General features: G+C 33.6%; 1 protein-coding gene across 5 annotated transcripts; it reads left to right on the forward strand.

Moving 5' to 3' along the window:
- Window positions 1-1,061: 1,061 nt before the first annotated feature.
- Window positions 1,062-18,512, forward strand: LOC118031876 (inositol hexakisphosphate and diphosphoinositol-pentakisphosphate kinase VIP2). Of its 5 annotated transcripts, none has more exons than XM_035036393.2 (30): window positions 1,062-1,370; window positions 1,505-1,564; window positions 1,665-1,711; window positions 2,167-2,250; window positions 2,734-2,797; window positions 3,219-3,372; window positions 4,003-4,073; window positions 4,627-4,731; window positions 5,777-5,869; window positions 6,169-6,243; window positions 6,880-6,965; window positions 7,752-7,958; window positions 8,042-8,141; window positions 9,124-9,194; window positions 9,925-10,006; window positions 10,423-10,581; window positions 10,758-10,800; window positions 11,702-11,784; window positions 11,910-11,972; window positions 12,046-12,120; window positions 12,449-12,574; window positions 13,462-13,703; window positions 13,957-14,001; window positions 14,721-14,787; window positions 15,166-15,237; window positions 15,714-15,967; window positions 16,044-16,101; window positions 16,847-17,014; window positions 17,504-17,578; window positions 18,085-18,512. In XM_035036393.2, exons 1-30 carry the CDS (start codon window positions 1,275-1,277, stop codon window positions 18,349-18,351), a joined length of 3,192 nt encoding a protein of 1,063 aa, XP_034892284.1. In that variant the 5' UTR covers window positions 1,062-1,274; the 3' UTR covers window positions 18,352-18,512. The 5 variants fall into 5 exon arrangements, with proteins under 5 accessions (XP_034892284.1, XP_034892283.1, XP_034892285.1 ...); XM_035036392.2 differs by having other exon boundaries at window positions 1,063-1,370; window positions 18,082-18,512; XM_035036394.2 differs by having other exon boundaries at window positions 1,064-1,352; window positions 18,082-18,512.
- Window positions 18,513-19,748: the final 1,236 nt, after the last annotated feature.

Below are 19,748 nucleotides of genomic sequence, written 5' to 3' on the forward strand. Positions count from 1 at the left end.
AAAAGAATTAATTTAATTAGAATTGTTAAAATTTATATAAAATTACTAAAAATCAAACATATTTATTGAATGCACATCAAAACTATTCATTTGTAAATAATGAAAAATAATCTATTAGATTTTTTTTTAAAAAAAAACATAGCAAATCAATGTAACACTTGTGCCAAGAAATCACTCCTAAATTATTGGCTATTGGCCTTCCTTAATATATTTTCATCAAATTTTAAAAATTCAAATAATTTAAAAATAAAATTTAAAATTTAAATAATTTATTAATCAATTAGTCCTGATAATCTCTTCTATTCTAATTTGGCTGCCATACAATCCCAACAAAAAAAAAAAGAAAAAAAAATTGAAATATGCTGCAATTGTTGCTTGCAATTTTCAAGTTTATTCGATCAAGTTCACTTCTTTGACATGTTGTATCTGTATTGTTCTTAAAAAATTATATCACTTGGTTCTTCACTTCATCAAACGCAGTTTTCCAAGATGAATATAAATAAAATTTGTTTCTCTAAATCTTTATCTTATCATTCAAATGATTTTATTAAATCATTAAATATAACTATTATTTCTTGAATTATTCAATGTTTTTTTTAGAGATGGACCATCTTGCGGCATAAAAGAAGACATCCTAATAATAGTTATGGTCTTTACACGTGTAACCGATTTTAAAGTGAAAACTTTATTCATAATTATTGTGATATTTTTAATATTTTTTAAATTTATATTTATTTTTTAAATAAATATAACTTTATTTTTTAAAAAATAATATTTTATTTTTTAATATGCACTCCCAAACACGCTCATCTCTTTCACGCTCCCTTTTCTTTCCTCTAAAAAATCCTTGATAATATAATATCATTTTTGGTTCTGTTAACATATGATTATTTTTTTTTTTTGAAATATTATACATAAATATGTGGCCAAGTGTCCAAGGAGATGACTCCACCACAAAAGTACAAGAAGAAGCACAAAATTTAGAAAAACAAAAGGTACAGAGATCCTTACACGTCCTCATCATTCATCCAAAAGCACACCCTTAAAATTGCACATTCCAGAATCCATCCTTAACTCTCCAAAGTCCAAACACTCCCTTGTCTCTCTCTCCTACATGTATATAATATATATGTCTATCTCGAAGGAAATAGCAGAGAAAGAAAGAAACGCTTGCTCTCGGTTTTTCCTCTCGTGACTCTCTAGCTGTTTCCTCTTCGTATATAAATATAAATACAAATACAAAACCAACCAACCAAGCGTAGACGCAGAGAGAGATGGAGGTGGTGACAGAAGCAGGAGGAGGAGGAGGAGAGGAGAAGATAAAAGTTGGAGTTTGTGTGATGGAAAAGAAGGTGAAATGCGGCTCTGAGGTTCTCTTTCTCTTTTCTTTTCGAAACCAGAAACCGGAAGCTATGAAAATATTTATTAATATAATATAGTAAAAGCATTTCGCTATTGATTTACCACCAATAACGAAGGATTTTTGCATTGGTGGTTTCTTCAGGTGTTATCAGCTCCAATGGGACAGATTCTTGAGAGATTACAAGCATTTGGTGAATTCGAAGTACTTTTTCTCTCTCGGAATTTAATTGAGTGTATGATTCCATTAGCGCTTTTCTTTTTACCGTTTTGAGCTTTTCTTTTACCGTTTTGATGATTTTTAGGTTATATATTTCGGTGATAAAGTGATTCTTGAGGATCCAATTGAGAGGTAACACTTAAATATTAGTTCAGTTAGTGTTTGGTTGTCTTTGGGTTTACGGAGATGCATGCTTCTTTCTTTTACTGTTTCTTGTTTTTGGAGACTGGATTTCATTTTATGAAAAACAAGGACGTGGCTTGTAGAGCGACAGAAAATGGAACCGTTGATTTTGTTTTCTGTCTATATCTTGACAAGTCCACATTTTTGGATTTTTGTCCGCTATCACATGTTGAAAAGATTTTTTTGTGGAGGGGTTAGTGTCACGAGTCGTGACGTGTGCTGTGCAGTCACTAATGCTGGCAGGACTTGGAGACATTGCTGGCAGTGTCATCTGTAATTAGCTTCGTGATTATGAAGATGCTTTTAGTCTAAGCTAGTTAATATAATCTGAGAATGCACTTAGAATCTTAATTTCACTGTCTTCTAGAGGTTGACTGATTTGTTGCAGTTTTTTCTTGTTTCAGCTGGCCAATATGTGATTGCTTGATTGCTTTCTATTCCACTGGTTATCCCCTTGAAAAGGCTGAGGCATATGCCACTTTAAGGAAGTAAGTAGCATTTCTTGCCCATGTTCCCATTTCAAATGATTAATGAATTGACTATGCTTCTTGTGATGAAAGTTAGCTGGGAACTTCATACATGCAAACGATTTTCTACTCACCTTCGAGAAGCTGAAATCTTTTTTGTAGTTTCTAAATGCATGCTTCATCTATATTTCCACTTTGTTGCTTGAAGTTAAACTGGGGCCGGCGGCATGTGAAAATGGATAAGGAATGATATTTTTCTTGGTCCATGAAAAAATGAGTAGAAAATTATCCTAGCGGTGGAATAAATTGAACAAATGCCTTGTTTCTGTTCATTCTCATTGCACTGAAGAATGCCATACTTGTGTGCCTCCAACTTTCCTTTTATATTTAGTCTACTGTTACCGATAGACCTTATTACCCCACCGCTCAAGCTGCTATTTCCTTTTTTGTCCACATCCAAGCGAAATGCTGTTCAATGTTGAATAGATTATGTTTTTGATTCAGGCCTTTTCTTGTGAATGAATTGGTGCCACAACATCTTCTTCATGACCGGCGGAAGGTGTATGAGGTATGAAGTCTAAACTTCCATCTTATTTTCTGCTTGGCAGCATGGTGCTTTGTACGAAATATTGCATGGCATAGTACAATATTTTATTATGACACACACACACACACACACACACAAACATTTTTCTACACACCCTCTTGAAAAATGTCTTGCAGTTTTTCGTCTTCTTTCTCTTTTTTTCCCCAAGGGTTCTGAAGGCAAGTTCTTGACCATGATTGGTCAGTATTCTACTGAAAGGAATGAACTCATTGGACTACATGATATATTTCCTCAAATCTGCTTGCCGTCATTGATGGAGTATATTAATGACTATAATTGAGCCATGTCACGTGCATTGTTATTTCTTAATTTCATGTGCATTGTTATTTCTTAATTGATTAAAAGTAATCAGTTAATTTCTATTTGTTTTTGGGGATTCAAGCGTGCTGAAATGTTTGGAATTCCTGTCCCGAGATATGCCCTTGTTAATAGGGAGTTTCCATATCAAGAGTTGGATTATTTTATTGAAGAAGAAGATTTTGTTGAGGTCCATGGAAGTCGTTTTTGGAAACCCTTTGTAGAGAAGCCTGTTGATGGTGAGCATTTTTCATACATTTATCAAGTTCTGTGACTTGTGCTGTTTTTGCTCATTAAGATTGGCTAAACAATGCAGCATTGCTCCATGTATTTTGCTTGATGCTTGTATAGTGGACTGCTATAGTTATTTTCTAAGGACATCACTATTTATGCTTTGGACATTACATCTAGTTCACCTTTGTATTTGTTCATGTGACCAGACATCTCATAATGTGCACGTATCCATTGCAATTGTTCAGTGATGAGAGAATTTAGTTCATTAATTCAATTTTGTGTCCTCGTATATTGGCAGCTTTTTATTATAATTTTGAAGTTTTCTATCTTAAAAAAAAAAAAAAATTATTTGCATTGAATCAGCATTTCCATTTTTCTGATGCTTTTGGCTTCTAAAGCCATCAGTTTGTGCCAACATTGATGTGTTTTGTGCTCCTCATATCCATTGATTAAATTCTCCTCTTTACTTAGAAGCCCTAGATGTAGCACTGTGCTTGGATTGCATAAAGATGTTGCCTTAAATAGACACTGCTTATAACTGTTTATTCATTATTTGTTGCTCCTGCATTAATTTATAGAGTATGCTTTACTATTAGCACGCATGACAATGACTCGCTTGTTGTACTTTTGAGAAGGCGATGACCACAGCATCATGATATATTATCCCAGTGCAGCAGGTGGAGGTATGAAGGAATTGTTTAGGAAGGTAAGTTTGTCAACAACTTCTGTTTTTCTAATTTGGAAGCTAAACTCTGTTTCTTTGTCTTTCTTTCTTTCTTTCCTTTTCCCCATGCCAGAAGTGATTCTGTAATGCTATGGATACATTATTGAAGCATTAGTGATTATTCTACGGAAGAATTTAAGACATAAAAAACATTTACAGATATAGGAAAAAACTAATGATTGGATTGGTTTGGACACAATTTTCTCTTTCTGCAGTTAAGCCATGGTCAATTCTAGCTTTCTGTTGTCTGTTTGTCTACTTGGATTTCCTGCTTTATAGACAAGGATTCCAATCCATAATATGTTTCTTTTGGCGTGAGCTATTTTCTTTTGCTATGTTTATTTATTTCCCACCCTTTTTGTGCATAGCTATGGAATTATTAAGGCATACCTTCCAATCATACTTCCATGTACTTATTTGCATCTCACTTTTCAAGATGCCTGATAGCTTGGATGTTGCAAAAGTTTTTATTTACTGATCTTTTTTTTCTCCATTATCTATCACAGTACAAGTACTTGATCAGGTCTCATTTCAGGTTGGTAATCGGTCAAGTGATTTCCATCCAGATGTTAGAAGAGTGAGGCGTGAAGGCTCTTACATATATGAAGAATTTATGCCAACTGGAGGAACAGATGTGAAGGTTGTATAGTTTTCTGTTGAAAGTCTGCCCATGTTGTTTTGTTTTACTTGTTAATGTCATTGTGATAGGATGTAGACACACATAGTCCATGTTGGAATACGTTTAGAAAGTTCATTAGAACTTGTGATTGATTTGAAATAGGTGGGGCATTTTGTCCAGGTTCCTTTGTTGATTAATTTTAATTTGAAGAGAGATACAGAATTTGATCATGCTATAAGGATTCGAATTTGGTTGCATGGTAACAATGCAGATGGAGCATGTTATAGATTTCAGTGCTGTTTATGTTTTGAATTCTAACCTGTCACAATAATATCACAGAAAGGATGGAAATAAATTGATGGGAGGAACATCTGAACCTATAAAACTGATATAAGTGCTTCGTCAAGTTAAACTGATATGAGCTGTTCAGATGCATAATTGGCCTGTGGTATAAAATAGTAATATGCATCATGTTATGAGATAGCTTGGCTTACTTTGTATTCACCCAAGAGAAAATGCAATCTATTCCTATACAGTGTGAAATTTGTGGTAACTTGTAGATGCTAGTAGGATTCAAATTTTGCTTCAGGCTGAACTTTAACTGTTACTTGAAAAAAAGGATCGCCATGTCCACCATGTTTGTATGTTCTATTTTTGATTAGATGTCTTCCCACACACATTTCTGAACTTTCCCTCGGTTTATTTCAGTCTGACAAGTAATTTTTCATAAACCTATTAACAAATTGACTATGGTAAGATGTATGTATTCTATGTGATCACACATCAGGTTGTTTTTATGTTTCTGGTTTTTCAAGTATTTTTTGGCTCACTATCAACCGTTAGTGGTGAGGGTCTGTTATTGCTTTAGTCCATGCTGCTTGCAGTTCTATCCTTCTTCCTGAAAACATTGGTTGGTTTGTTTTGAAACTATTTTGTGTGCGCACCATTATGTTCATGCTATCAGTTTTTGATTTCTTTTTATACATGAAGGATTCAATTCTTCCTGTGTTTGTTTGTTACTGACATTTACAAATGATTGCCTTGGTAAATCATTAAATGATTATAGGTGTATACTGTTGGTCCTGAATATGCACATGCTGAGGCAAGGAAATCTCCTGTTGTTGATGGTGTTGTCATGCGAAATCCAGATGGAAAAGAAGTAATTTCCTGTAGCAACCGAGTCTACTTTAAAATTTTTCTGTTGATTTGATGACTCCGGTTAGCTGAACTAAGTTTGCTTCTCAAGTGATGAATTTTTAAACTCGTAAGAAAAAGATTAAATAAGAGAAGTAACATTCCAATATACATGCATGCCTGCGCGTGTACATGTACTCTTTCCTAATGCAAGTATACTGCAATCAGAAGGCATGATACTGCTGAACTGATTTTTTACATTTATATTCCTGGTTCAGAGTTTTGTGATGATTGTGACATAAAACCTCTTACCGTGTTTGACAGGTAAGGTATCCAGTGTTACTGACACCTAACGAGAAGCAAATGGCAAGAGATGTTTGCATTGCATTTAGGCAGGCGGTATGGAATTAGAATCTGGTTTTAGTTACTTAATATATTTCTGGCTTCCAAGATATTATTATTCTACTTGATTGTGTCTCCTCATGAATACCTTATGCTAACTGGTTTGTCATTGCTTTAAAAAGACTGGTTTGTCAATGCTTTAGTTTTTATTTCTTTCGTGAAGTGCAACAGTATGCCTTTCTCCTGCCATGATGATCCACAGTAAATATTCAATAATGATTGATAAGTGTAGGTGCATTAGATGGGTTAGTTTATTGATGTTTCTCACTAACATGATTAGTTATTGCAATGAGCTCATTTTGCTAGTGTCATCCAATGTGTTTTATGTGACCTTTTGTCATTCTTATCTTTGTGAAAAAAATGACTGAACTCAACAATAGCCGCTTGAATCTTGTTAGTACAACTGCTTTAGCCTAGCCTCACTGTTAAGACTCATGTGTCTTCTTCTAAGTCATTTTCAAGCATGTAGTTTGTGGTTGCTGATCTTTTCAATGCTGTTTATTCGTAACAGCTAAACATATCTTCCTATAAATAAGTACAATGTGATTTCTCCATTTTACTTTCATATTATTAGTGCTGTCTTCATCACTGATATTGTATTGTCAGTCAATACTAAATTATTGTTGCTTGCAGGTTTGTGGGTTTGATCTCCTGCGTTGTGAAGGACGATCATATGTTTGTGATGTAAATGGATGGAGTTTTGTGAAAAATTCCTACAAGTACTGGTCATTATATTAATTTAAGTAATTTTTGTTTCGTTGATGCTTGTTTAACTAGTCATATGCTGCTCACTGTTTAGTCTAAAAAGTTAAGACTGTATACTTGTGGAAAATTTCCATTTTTCTAGAAAGCTGAGAACTGTTGAAACATGCTCTCTAATTGAAAAATGAAAAATACTTTCTCAAACATGTGTTTTCTATCTCCATTTCTGGGATGTAGTGAAAGTTGTTCAAATACTCCAACTCTAGAAAACAAGTGCTGTTTTTGGTCAGTCTTTTTTTTTTTTTTTTTTAAGAAAAAACCTCATTTTCTTATTATTTGGAAGGCAAACCAAAAGAATTCCTTGTTTTCTATTTTGGAAAACTTGTGGTTAGTAAACCTGTTTTTGTAATTATTCGTGTGAGACAATTTTCTAGATTAAAAAAAGCTGAGATGAAAACTGCAAAATAATTCTGAAAGCAAACTCTCCCTTGCTGTTTTTCTAAAAAAATAAGGAAAGAAAAATCTGATGAATGCGTCCTGATTCCTCAACCTGTTGAGCTTTTTATTTGGACTAATTATCATGCCTTCATTTCTTTTATTGTGTTGGCATATTACAAGAAATTATGAAAAGTAATAGAATGTTTAATTTCTATAGTTATCAGTATTTATTTGAATTTGCACAGTACATCCTGATTGTGCAAAACTGGAACTTGTTTATTCTTTGGTTTACTTATTTTCGTTTATCTTCTTACCAATTTCACAATTCTCGCAATTTTCTAACATCATTTCTATTCTCAATACAGATATTATGATGATTCTGCTTGTGTGTTGAGAAAGATGCTTTTGGATGCGAAAGCTCCTCATCTTTCATCAGCAATTCCCCCCACTTTACCATGGAAAGTCAATGAACCAGTCCAGCCTTCTGAGGGATTAACTCGTCAGGGAAGTGGGATTATTGGTACATTTGGGCAGTCTGAGGAGCTACGCTGTGTGATTGCCATTATTCGTCAGTATGTTATACCATTTCCTTTAGTATTTTTCCTTCACTTAAGATTTTCAAATCTACCTTCTTATTTGTGTTTTATTTGGTCAGTGGTGATAGAACTCCCAAACAGAAGGTGAAGTTGAAGGTCACAGAGGAAAAGCTGCTGAATTTGATGTTAAAGTACAATGGGGGACGACCCAGATCTGAGGTGATTCCTTTATTATTGGGTTAAAGACATCAGTGGTACATGTACTTTTGATGATTTTTTTTATTTTTATTTGAGTCCTTAACTTCTTATTCAGGAAAATATTCTTGTATGTTTCAGAAAGTTCAAAAAACATCAGTTCATATTCTTAGTCTCCATTTAAAAGTGCTGGTGTTGCTGTTATCTAATTGGGTTTAGAATGTCGAAAAAAAGATTTTCAGCTGTTTGGAGATTAGCAGGTTGATGATCAAAAACCCTCTTCGTATCCCATTTTTTCTTATTTGCTTATCATTTTACATTGAGCCTAAATAAATCATATATGAGATATGAGATTGTTTATTAGAAAGATAAATCAGATTTGGGGTTAGAATGTCAATAACAAAAATCACGTGTTTGGAGATTGGAAGGTAGATGATGAAACACCTTATTTATTTATTTTTTTTTATTCCCATTTTATGTTGAGTGAAAAAAAATAAAACCCATGTGATGTCTTTGCCTCCTCTTCTATTTCCCTTTATGGCTTGATCTCCCCTGATTCTTTCCCATCGTCAACTCTACAGTGTTGGGAATAAGTGTGTGGAGCCACTGTTTTGTTAGCATTGTTAGCCCAGTTTTGGATACTTCTACAGTCACAAGTGTTTTTAGAAATTATTCTTAATCTACAAAATCTCATTGAGTTTTTGGGCTAATTTTCCCCATCTTGATGATGTTTCTCACATGTATTGTCATATTGGAGATACTTCATATGATGATGGTCATATCAGCAGCATTTTAAACGGAGACTAGTTGTATGAACTGATCTGTTACTCTGCAAAATATAGATGTACTTTGGAAAAAAATGAAGCACAAGGGCTAAATTATAAAATCACTAAAACTAACTGTACTGCTGATGTTTTTATCCCTTTTTTATTCATTTACTATTCTGTTGTCTTGTAGTCCTGTGAAGTTGGTTAATATCAGCTTTTTTTTTTGCTTTCTTCCTCAGACAAAACTTAAAAGTGCTGTTCAATTACAAGATCTGTTAGATGCAACTCGAATACTTGTACCTCGTACAAGGTATCATTTGAAGTTCAACAACTCCACTGATTTAACTGCCAAGGATATGTTCCATTGTGCTTTAATATCATTCTGCCTTTTAGCGATATACATTATAGAATTTCATAAATGTGGCATTCAAACGTTTTTTATTACCATCATCAACAGTTTGTTTGAGATGCACTTTGCTAATATATCATTTGAAGCTCAAAAACTCCACTCTTTTAACTGCCAAAGATGGGTTCCTTTGTGCTTTAATATCGTTCTGCCTTTTCGCGATATATACATTATAGAATTTAATAAATGTGGCATTCAAACATTTGTTATTACCAGCATCAACAGTTTGTTTGAGATGCACTTTGCTAATAAATTTTGTGGCTTATCTATTATCATTGTTAGTGTCATGCATTAAGCTTTGCCAATTAGTTACACATGACAGTGGGTGTTTGTCTGCTTGATGCTTATAATCTGGAAGATGGAGTTCAAATTTTCTTTAGGGGGCAGGGATCTGCTTTCCGAAACATAGATTGATCATAAGTTCATGATCCATATGATTTTCATTTAAAAATTAATAGGAATGCGAACTTATGAGCACTGAGAGTACTGGATCTGTCACGCTACTGAAACTGCTCTTCATGTCACATCTCGCCTGGCTGCTATGAACATTGGAAATTGCGTTGTCCATATAATTTTTTTCCCAATGCTGATTAATATTTGTTGGTGATTTAACTTTTCTCCTTTTGCTATATAGACCTGGTCGAGAAAGTGATAGTGAGGCAGAAGACTTTGAGCATGCTGAAAAGCTACGACAAGTTAAAGCAGTTCTTGAGGAGGTTGTTTCATTTATCTTGAATATTTAATGTCTCAACATATCCTGTCGCAGTCCGTGTTTATTATGATTTAAGTATATCTTCTTTAGATCTATGGGTTTATAACTTGTTCCATTTCATTTACCCATGGCTATTCCATCACTTTGTCTCCATAAGTGAGTTTAGGGTGAATGAAATTTTGATCATTTATGGTTAGAAGTGTAGTCAAGCTGTGATTGGATTAATGTTAATGGCTCAACTTGCTTTTAGCAATCGTGAAAGCAACTCTGATGATGCAGGAACAATGCTGTTAAGAATAGAGTTGATTTGGCATCCCATGCTCAATGCTTAGAGTTCAAGTAGCCATATTTTATATATTGTTAAAGCATCTTCACATATTGCTATTATGTGTCTGATGCTTGAAGTGTTTCTTATTCCAGGGGGGGCATTTCTCTGGTATTTATAGGAAGGTCCAGTTAAAACCTCTAAAGTGGGTTAAAGTTCCAAAAAGTAATGGTGAAGGTGAGGAAGAACGACCCGTTGAAGCTCTCATGGTCCTTAAATATGGAGGTGTTCTTACCCATGCTGGCAGAAAGCAGGTGTTAATAATTTATGTCTTGCTGATCTTATGTTTAATTTATTTTGCGTACATAGTGACAATCTAAAGATTCCTCTAGTGAAGTAATATTATGCCAAATTCTTCATACCCTTGACTGTAAAATAACCACCTTACTTTGTTTTGATTTTCATTTCTGCTTTTCTGATGTCTTTGCAGGCAGAAGAGCTGGGTAGATATTTTCGAAATAATATGTATCCAGGTCAAGATAATGAACCTTTTTTCTTTTAAAGGAGATAATAATCATCAGGCATATGCTTGTCCAAGATTTTATTAGGCCTCTCTTCTGACATTTTGCTATTTGGTGTTCTTTGATCATCTAAGACTGATAGAACTTTGAGTCTAGGTCTTACAAGCGTGCTCTGAATTTTTTCTTGTTCCTTGTTCAGTTTGCTTCTTGAAATATAGCTCTACGAATGCCTGCAGTATATTGTCAGCTTTACTAAATGTAACTTGCAGTGTTTTTGTTTGATGTCTTTTTCACAAGATGATTGTATAATATGTACTAGATTTTCAAATAAATGAATTATAGGTGACTTTAGCTACATGTGGGAGTATAGGCAATTTGAACTCCTTTACTAAGATTCAATGCTGCTTTTCCATCCTATCAAGGGCAATTTTTGAAGTCCTTGTGTAGTCTGTTCTGGGCCATGATTTATGAGACTTTAGTATCCGGCAGTTTTAGTTTCTTAACTATTCATGGCTTTTCCTCTTGTTTTAACTGTTCTGGTAGACCTTTTTATTTACTACTTACATCATCTCTCTTGATTTATTCATTCAAACATGTTGAAAGCTGCTCAATGGAAGATATTAACAATTGATGTGATATTATCTTTAATTTCTAGGCCATGGCTGTTGACCAGAATGTTAGTGGACGTACCCAGGACAAAGTAGATTTATGTTCCTGCTGCCACATGTTCTCCAGTGCACTTAGTAATTATTATCTTTTAGGATGAATTTTGGTCTGAATGGTTGCATGCTTCTTTTAAGTTTGGACTTGGGAGGCCCTTTTTCATTGACAAGCAGAACAGCATAAACTATGGTGGTTTAGTTTCAAGATTGTATATCTTTGCTTCTCTTGATGGAAATGTATGAAATTTCAGGTGAAGGCACAGGACTGCTTCGTCTTCATAGCACATATCGTCATGACCTTAAAATTTACAGCTCTGACGAAGGTCGTGTACAGGTATAGCATAGTAGTTCATGTAAATAAAATTGCACTTAATCTTTGGTTGCTTTGTTTTCTTATTTGGGTGCTTTTCCAATTATGGACTGAATTGCCACACATCATTCACAAATAGTTTCTGACAGATGTCCGCAGCGGCATTTGCGAAGGGCCTCCTCGATCTGGAAGGACAGCTGACACCAATTCTGGTCTGTGATCTTTTCTTTAGATTTACTGCTTTTGGATATTGAGTTTTTAACTGACCTGTTAAACTTTATCAAGGTTTCCCTTGTTAGTAAGGATTCCTCCATGCTGGATGGGCTTGACAATGCCAGCAGTGAGATGGAAGAAGCCAAGGTTTGTTTTTCTCCTTGAAATGCATTAGCACTTTTTTATCTTCTACCGGCTGAATTTAATATCCAGTAATTGACCATGATTATGACCCCAAACTGTTAAATTCAGATGATGTTCATATCCTTAAATATTTTTCTATTCCTATTATTATTAAACATTACTTGATGTCATGTATCCCGATGGACACAAGCTAAGCATCTCCAATATGAATAAACTAATTGCTTTCTTTCCCTTGATTGTTTGCTAGGCTCAATCATCTCCAAAAGTCTGGAATGATGTTGTGCTCTATTCTAACAGTGATTTCCTTTTGTTTTATTGATTTTTTTTGCAGGCTAGGTTGAATGAGATTATAACTTCTGCTGCAAAGATAGTTCATAGCAATGGATCCTCTGAGTGTCCTTGGATGACTGATGGAGCTGGACTTCCTTCAAATGCTTCTGAACTTCTCCCTAAACTGGTGAATATTCTTGCTAGTGAAACATGATGAGCCTAATGTCTATACATGCAGGTTCACACGTATGTGGATATTTGTAATGGTACATGCCTATATTGATAATACAAAACACTCTCTTTAAGCTCGATTTTACTTGGAGGCTTTGTCAGTAGTTTTTCTTTTTAAAAAAAAAAACACCCAAGGATTATTAGGAGACTGTTGCATTGTTCGAGGTCAAAGCAGGCATTTAACTTCAAAGTTCTTTTATTCTTGTAGATGCAAAGTGCTGCACGTACTTCACAAAAAAGTTGTTTTATCTATTTTGATTGGAAATCTGTATCTTAACTCCATGATAGTCAAACTGATTGAATGATTCACCTGAAATCAATGATTTTTATTTATAATTAACTTTCTATCATTTTTGTATCTGTACGTCTTCAAAGGAACTCTTATTTATATATGGACCCAAGGGTTTCCATTATGAATATGAGGTTTCAAGTGATTCATACTAGAAGCTAATTCCTGCTGAGTAATAGTTAATGGTAAAAATAGAGTAACGCTTTTCATGTTTTGATGCTCTTAAGTTTTATGCCACTTTTCTGTACTTGAAAGAGTGATATTATCATTATTAGGATTTGAATCTCAGCCCTTGGGAAATTGTTAAATCAACTCTGTAGGGTGCCTTCTGCTAACTTGTAGTTGATATATGGCTGTTACACTGTAGTATAATAAAAATTCCTACCTTAGTGGCTAGTCTCTCTCTCTCTCTCTCTCTCTCTCTCTCTCTCTTGCCTATGTTACAATTTCTGGAGTTCTTTTACTAATTGCCATGAGGTGTATCTCATTGTTAGACATAGAAAACTTTTCCAAACTAGGAATCTTCCCCTCATTTTGTGTTTCAACGTGAATAGGTAACATTGATCAAGAAGGTGACAGAACAAGTGAGACTACTTGCCAAGGATGAAGATGAAGAACTTACAGAGACAAGCTCATATGAAGTAATTCCACCATATGATCAAGCAAAGGCTCTTGGTAAAATAAATATTGATATAGATCGTATTGCTGCTGGATTACCCTGTGGAAGTGAGGGATTCTTGTTGATGTATGCTCGCTGGAAGAAGCTTGAAAGAGACTTGTATAATGAACGCAAAGTGTAAGTGGTTGCTATTATTTGTGTTGGTTGTTGATAGTGTGATGAGTGTAAATGATTAAGGGGTTGCTGCTCTTGCATTTCCTTTTACATATATGTTAATGTTACTTCAATGTTATTCATTTCAAGAATATGGAATTTCAGCATCTGTATTTTTTAACAAAAGTTAAAAGAAAGTGTTTCTGTTAATATGATAGAACAGTTCTAGTAAACTTACATATCGTCTAACATTTCTTAATTATTGATTTACATACAGGCGGTTTGATATAACACAAATTCCTGATGTTTATGACTCTTGCAAGTAAGTTTGCTGTTTCTAGTATATGATTTGTTTCAATTCTTTGAAAGTAATAATACACCCGATACTAAATTATTACCTTCTAACGATCATGAATGTGAAAGATATTCCTGCAATGGTTTTGTTGCATTCAAAATCTTTATTAAGCTTAACTACACAATTTATTGTTGTCTGCAGGCCATGAAAGTTGAAATTCTCTGGTTTTTTGTTTTAGCATTTTTTACTGCATATTTGCAGTATGTGGTCTTCTTATTGTCTTGCTTCCTGTCCTTTTTTTTTCTCTTTTTTTTTCTCTTTTTTTTTTTTTCAATTATCTTTGTGATTAAGGGACTGCACACCAAGTAATGGTTTGGGCTGGTTTGTGCTAATCTGAGTGGGCCCAGTAATTAATTTATAGTGAGATGCATGGTAACATCTACAATGGACAAGGTATTACAAAGACATCCATTTGTCCATGCATGTTGGCATGACTGATATTTGCTGCCTTGACATGAAAGGGTGAAGGATGCTTGTAGAGGCAGGATATCTGTAAATGCTCATTTATATTATATTGTCTCAAAATTGGTATGAAACTATATTTATTTTTTGCTGATGGTGATTGACTTGCCTTATTCAAAAACCTTTGGCATACTAATTTTATCGAAGATTCATGGTACCATGTTCTCACTGTAGTTGTTTTCCGACTGTTAGATTGTTTCTTTATTTGATCTACCATTTTACAGATATGATCTGTTACACAATGCTCACCTTAATCTAGAGGGGCTGGATGAACTCTTCAAAGTTTCTCAGGTATAAATGGACTCTGATCCAACAATTTATGCTTTTTTAACAGATGTTGTGTTTGTCTTTAAGCATTCATCACTAGCAGATTTGGTCTGCTTTACTGCTTTTGTACTGTGGAACTGAATGTCATAAAGATATAGTAAAAACTATTCCCCTACAATATGCTGATTAAGATGGCAATGTCTGGCTTCTTTTCAGTATGCGGTGCCTGTTTCTTGAATTAAGGACACATTTGACATAACTGTTGATTATATGAAATATAATTTTAGAGGCAATGGAGTACACATATCAAATCAATTCTCTCTTGCAAATATACATAGCATTGAGCTATTATTGGATAATCATTGTAATTTTTCTTAAGTGTTTTGAATATTGTTATTGCAGCTACTTGCTGATGGTGTCATTCCTAATGAGTATGGAATTAATCCAAAGCAGAGATTAAAGATTGGCTCAAAGGTGAAGTACCTTTTTTGATGCGTCCACATGTTACTGAGAAAATTCACTTGATAGGGATGCTTAATTTATGCAGTATGTCATATTTGGCAAACATACTTTTGATGTTAACTACAAACATTCTGATGAATGTTTCTTGATTAAGTATACCAAATGCTCTTAAAATCATATAAATTCAGGCTAGATCAATGGCTTGATCTCAGGGTAAGTTACCATTAGGTTGTTTGCACATGTTCAGTCACATTGTTGTATAAACATGTCAACTGTAGAACATTATTTTAACACCCTTCCTCGAATAGTAGAGATCCAGACAGGGTGAGAGAAGGGGTTAGGGAACTACTGGAGTGATTGATGTTTGGAACTCTAATAAAAAATGGTTCCTACACCTTTGTGTGTGAATCTTTTGATTCTCTTGCATCACTTTTAGTCTCTTATATATATATTGTTTCTTACTTGTGCTTTTTTTTTTTTCAATTCAGATAGCTCGTCGTTTGTTGGGTAAAATATTGATTGATCTTAGGAACACACTTGAGGAAGCCATTAGTGTTGCTGAATTAAAGTGTAATGAAGATCTGCAATCAACTTCTAAGAAGTCTGAAAAGGAAGACATGGATTACCAGTTAAAGCTTTCAATCAAGAATGATGATGTGAGAAGAACTAGCACCACTAGTGATATATCAATGGATCAGGATGATGATGATGATAAAGAGACAAAATACCGTTTGGATCCAAAGTAAATATTTCAACCTTTTTCTTGATGCTTCAGCATTATATAGAATCACTGATTAGTAATGTTCACTTTTAATTAGGTATGCAAATGTAAAGACCCCAGGACGCCATGTGCGTACACGCCTCTATTTTACATCGGTAAGAAAAATACTGTCCCCTGCTTTCTATGACACGGACATCCATCTCTCTCTCTTTCACTCAATGCTTTTTGTAAAACAAGAAAGTTCTTTGATAATACTAGATTCTCTGTTATTGGTTTAAAATCCGGGAATACTTAATATAGAAACCTATTGGGCAATTGAATGATCTCCACAATCTCAACTTTTGACCGGAGGGTTGAAGGATCCTTGGTTACTTAACTATCATTATGAAGAGGACAGAATTATGTTTCTTCGGCAAAATAACTTTTTTTTATGCACTTTTCAAATGCTGAGTTTTTTTAAAGACTAGGACTTACCATATTTTTATATGGGATTTCCAATCATTAGACTAAAACTTCTTTAGTTTCCATTTTTAAACATTTCCATTGTGATCTGTTGTATCTCAATGCTGATGATGTTAATGGGCTGTGGAATAGAACCCCTAGTGTTGATGAATAAGTGAGTTCTATAGACTCACACTTCAACTTCTTTCAATGAAACAAGTTTTACTTCTTTCATTTCACACTTTGGCAACCAAGGGTGTACAGCCACTGATATGTTAGCACACGCTACAATTTTTCCTACCTTTCCTCGTTATTGATTTTCTCAAGTCTTGCACTATCTGAAATATTTACTTCAATTGGATATAAACAGGATAGTCATTTGACATGCTGATAAACAAAAGATTTTATTTTTGATACATCATATCCTCAGAAGTTTTTATCGTGCAACTTGGATGACAGGAATCACATATACATTCCCTTATGAATGTTCTCCGTTACTGTAACCTGGATGAATCTCTTCAAGGTGAGGATAGCCTTGTTTGCCAGAATGCCTTGGAGCGTTTGTACAAAACCAAGGAGCTTGACTACATGAGCTATATTGTGCTAAGGATGTTTGAGAATACTGAGGTGGTAATCCTGGCTATTTTTAGAATGTTCTTTCTACTTGATTACCTTAATTCCATATTTTCCTTTTTTGCTTATTAGACTGTTACTCAATACAATTGTTTTCAGTCAAAGCTAGAGCCAGTATTATTCTTGGCCCAGGTTGGCTGTCCAGCCCAGAACTGGTATCTATGACCTTGAACTGGTTCAATTTAGGAACTTAGCTAATAAAGCCAGTGTTTGACTGGAAGTCTTCATGGTTTTGAGTCTCAGGTGAGTTATAGAGAAAAAAGAAAAAAGAAAAAAAGGAGGTTTCCAGGCCATTCATTTTCATGCTTGAAACCTTATTATTTTCCATGTCGTAGATTTTCATGTTTTGAGGGAACTGATTTCTTGATCGCTAAATCAAACATAGCTTACAGTTTGACCTGTAACCTTCTCTCTAATGCAATTGGCGACAATAAGTTAAACTTAGGAAGGCAATCTTTTTTTATTTTCAATTTGATATTTCAGGTTGCTTTGGAAGACCCAAAAAGGTTCCGCATAGAGATGACTTTCAGCCGTGGGGCAGACTTGTCCCCGTTGGAGGTAAGCATATATTCATTTGTTGCTAAGAGAGCTCCCCTGTAATGGTGCTGCTCTTCATTTATCATTTAAAATTGAACTTGTTTTCCAAAGGAAACGAAGAAAATAAGAATAACAGTAGGAAAGTTGGAACTTTATCTAGGAAGTTAAATCAACATATGCGCAAACAAACGAAGAGAATAATATTTTTCCCTTTATTTGCATTTAATGTTTGGAATACAAATTGCATTTCACTTCAGCAAAAGGTGGATGAGTGGTGGCTCTATCAACATACTGTCTAGACACCTTCAGAGTGTACACTAGATTGCAAACATGCTTACAGGAGAAATTCCAATAGAGTCAAACATCTTGATTCATTCTATTGTTCGCTGGTGTCTGTTTCTTTTTACCAAGATGACCTCATTTTGTGTCAGAATGATTTGATACTAGGGATAAAGGCTTAATATTATTTAAACTAGGCATAGTTGAATGAGCCCCGTCAAGTTTGGTTCTGTTTTGTTTGACAGAAGAATGACAGTGAGGCAACCTCGCTGCATCAGGAGCACACTCTTCCAATAATGGGTCCAGAAAGGCTGCAAGAAGTGGGATCCTATCCCACATTAGAGAAAATGGAGATGATGTTTCGTCCTTTTGCCATGCCAGCTGAAGACTTTCCTCCACCGTCCGCCCCTGCTGGATTCTCAGGCTACTTCTCAAAAAGTGCAGTACTTGAGCGCCTTGTTAATCTTTGGCCCTTCCATAAGAATGATAAGCATGCAAGTGCTAATGGAAAGTAGCTTCTAACATTTTGTCCCTGTTTTCTTTCATGAGTGAATATTCCATTTTCACAATTCTTTGCTTATCTCATGTCACAATGCTGATGCTTCAAGGTATGCTTCGAGCTCATCTCGGAAAAATACTTTTGGAGTGTGCTTATGATTATTATTACTTTTTTTAATCCTGGGGAATGTGCAACGTGACTGAATTTGATAATGTTTTATTTGAGATAAGCTCTATTTTTTATTAATCTAATATAAATTAAAAACATAATATGTTTTTTAATTGTTGGTATGTTTATGGTAAAAAAAAATATACTTTTAAAGAGGAAGGTTTTTATCTTATCAGGTTAAAAGTTTAATCATTCTAATGTCAATATAAAGAACTATTTTTTTTTTTAATTTAATATCAAAAATAGATATTATAATCTAATTTTGAAAAGCTTGGTCATGTGTGAATTAAAATAGAAATAGTATTTTTTAATTAAAGATTTTTTTGTTTTTTTTATGAGAGGGAATTGATTCATTTAATATTAAAAAAATATTTTACTTGTAGATTATAATTTTAAATATTAATAAAAACTCTAAAACACGTAGCTTTTTTATTGTAGCTAAAGTTGTTTTTTTTTTTTTTTTTTTTTTTTCTTTTATGGCTTCTTTTTTTTTTTGCTTTTGTTTTTTGTTTTTTAAATTTTTTTTTCAATGTAGCAGCTTTTTTTTCTTTTTTTTTACATGTTTTTTTAACGCGTGGGTTTTTCACTGTAGCAGCTTTGTTTTTTTTTTTTTACTCGCTTTTGTTTCTTTTGTTTTTTACATATAATGTATCACTATACACATAGTGAAACACTTGATTTTTTTTTTTTCGTTTTGCCCATGGATTTTTTTTTTTCTTTTAATGAATTTTTTTTTGTTTAATTTAGTTTGTTAATGTGAAAAAAAAAATTAATTTAGTTATCATACTTTCATTACATGAATCTCAGTTTTTTTTTTTTTTTTTCTATATTAAGCTGGTTGAGAACTTAGCTTTGTAGCTTTTTTCAAAATGAAAAAAAAAAAACTATGGATTAATATAGTGTTTCCCTTGCATGATTTTTGTTTGGCTACAATGTTTTCCCCCACATGTTTATTTTTTAAATTATCGTTGTTAAATTTATTTTTTTTAATATTGAGTTGGTTGAAAATTTAGCTTTAGCTTTAGCTTTCCCCATGTTTTTTCATTATAATTATTATTATATTGTATTATATTATATGACTGTTTTTTTCTTTTGTTTTTTCTTTTTAATTTTTTTTGTTTGATTTATTTTGTTAATGTTAATTTTTTTTATTTAGTTATTATATTTTCATGATACAAATCTTGGGTTTGATGGGTTAACCTGATTTGACGAGTTATTTTTTTCATTTAGTTTAGTTTGTTAAAG

The sequence above is a fragment of the Populus alba genome, chromosome 17, assembly GCF_005239225.2.
Source record: "Populus alba chromosome 17, ASM523922v2, whole genome shotgun sequence".
NCBI lineage: Eukaryota > Viridiplantae > Streptophyta > Magnoliopsida > Malpighiales > Salicaceae > Populus > Populus alba.

Excerpts from the sequence above, each read along its gene's own strand:
- LOC118031876 (XM_035036392.2), top strand. The coding sequence starts at position 1,275 with ATGGAGGTGGTGACAGAAGCAGGAGGAGGAGGAGGAGAGGAGAAGATA. Across the intron at positions 12,121-12,448 it reads GTGAGATGGAAGAAGCCAAG|GCTAGGTTGAATGAGATTAT; the intron begins GTTTGTTTTTCT and ends TTTTTTTTGCAG. Across the intron at positions 16,102-16,846 it reads CACGCCTCTATTTTACATCG|GAATCACATATACATTCCCT; the intron begins GTAAGAAAAATA and ends CTTGGATGACAG.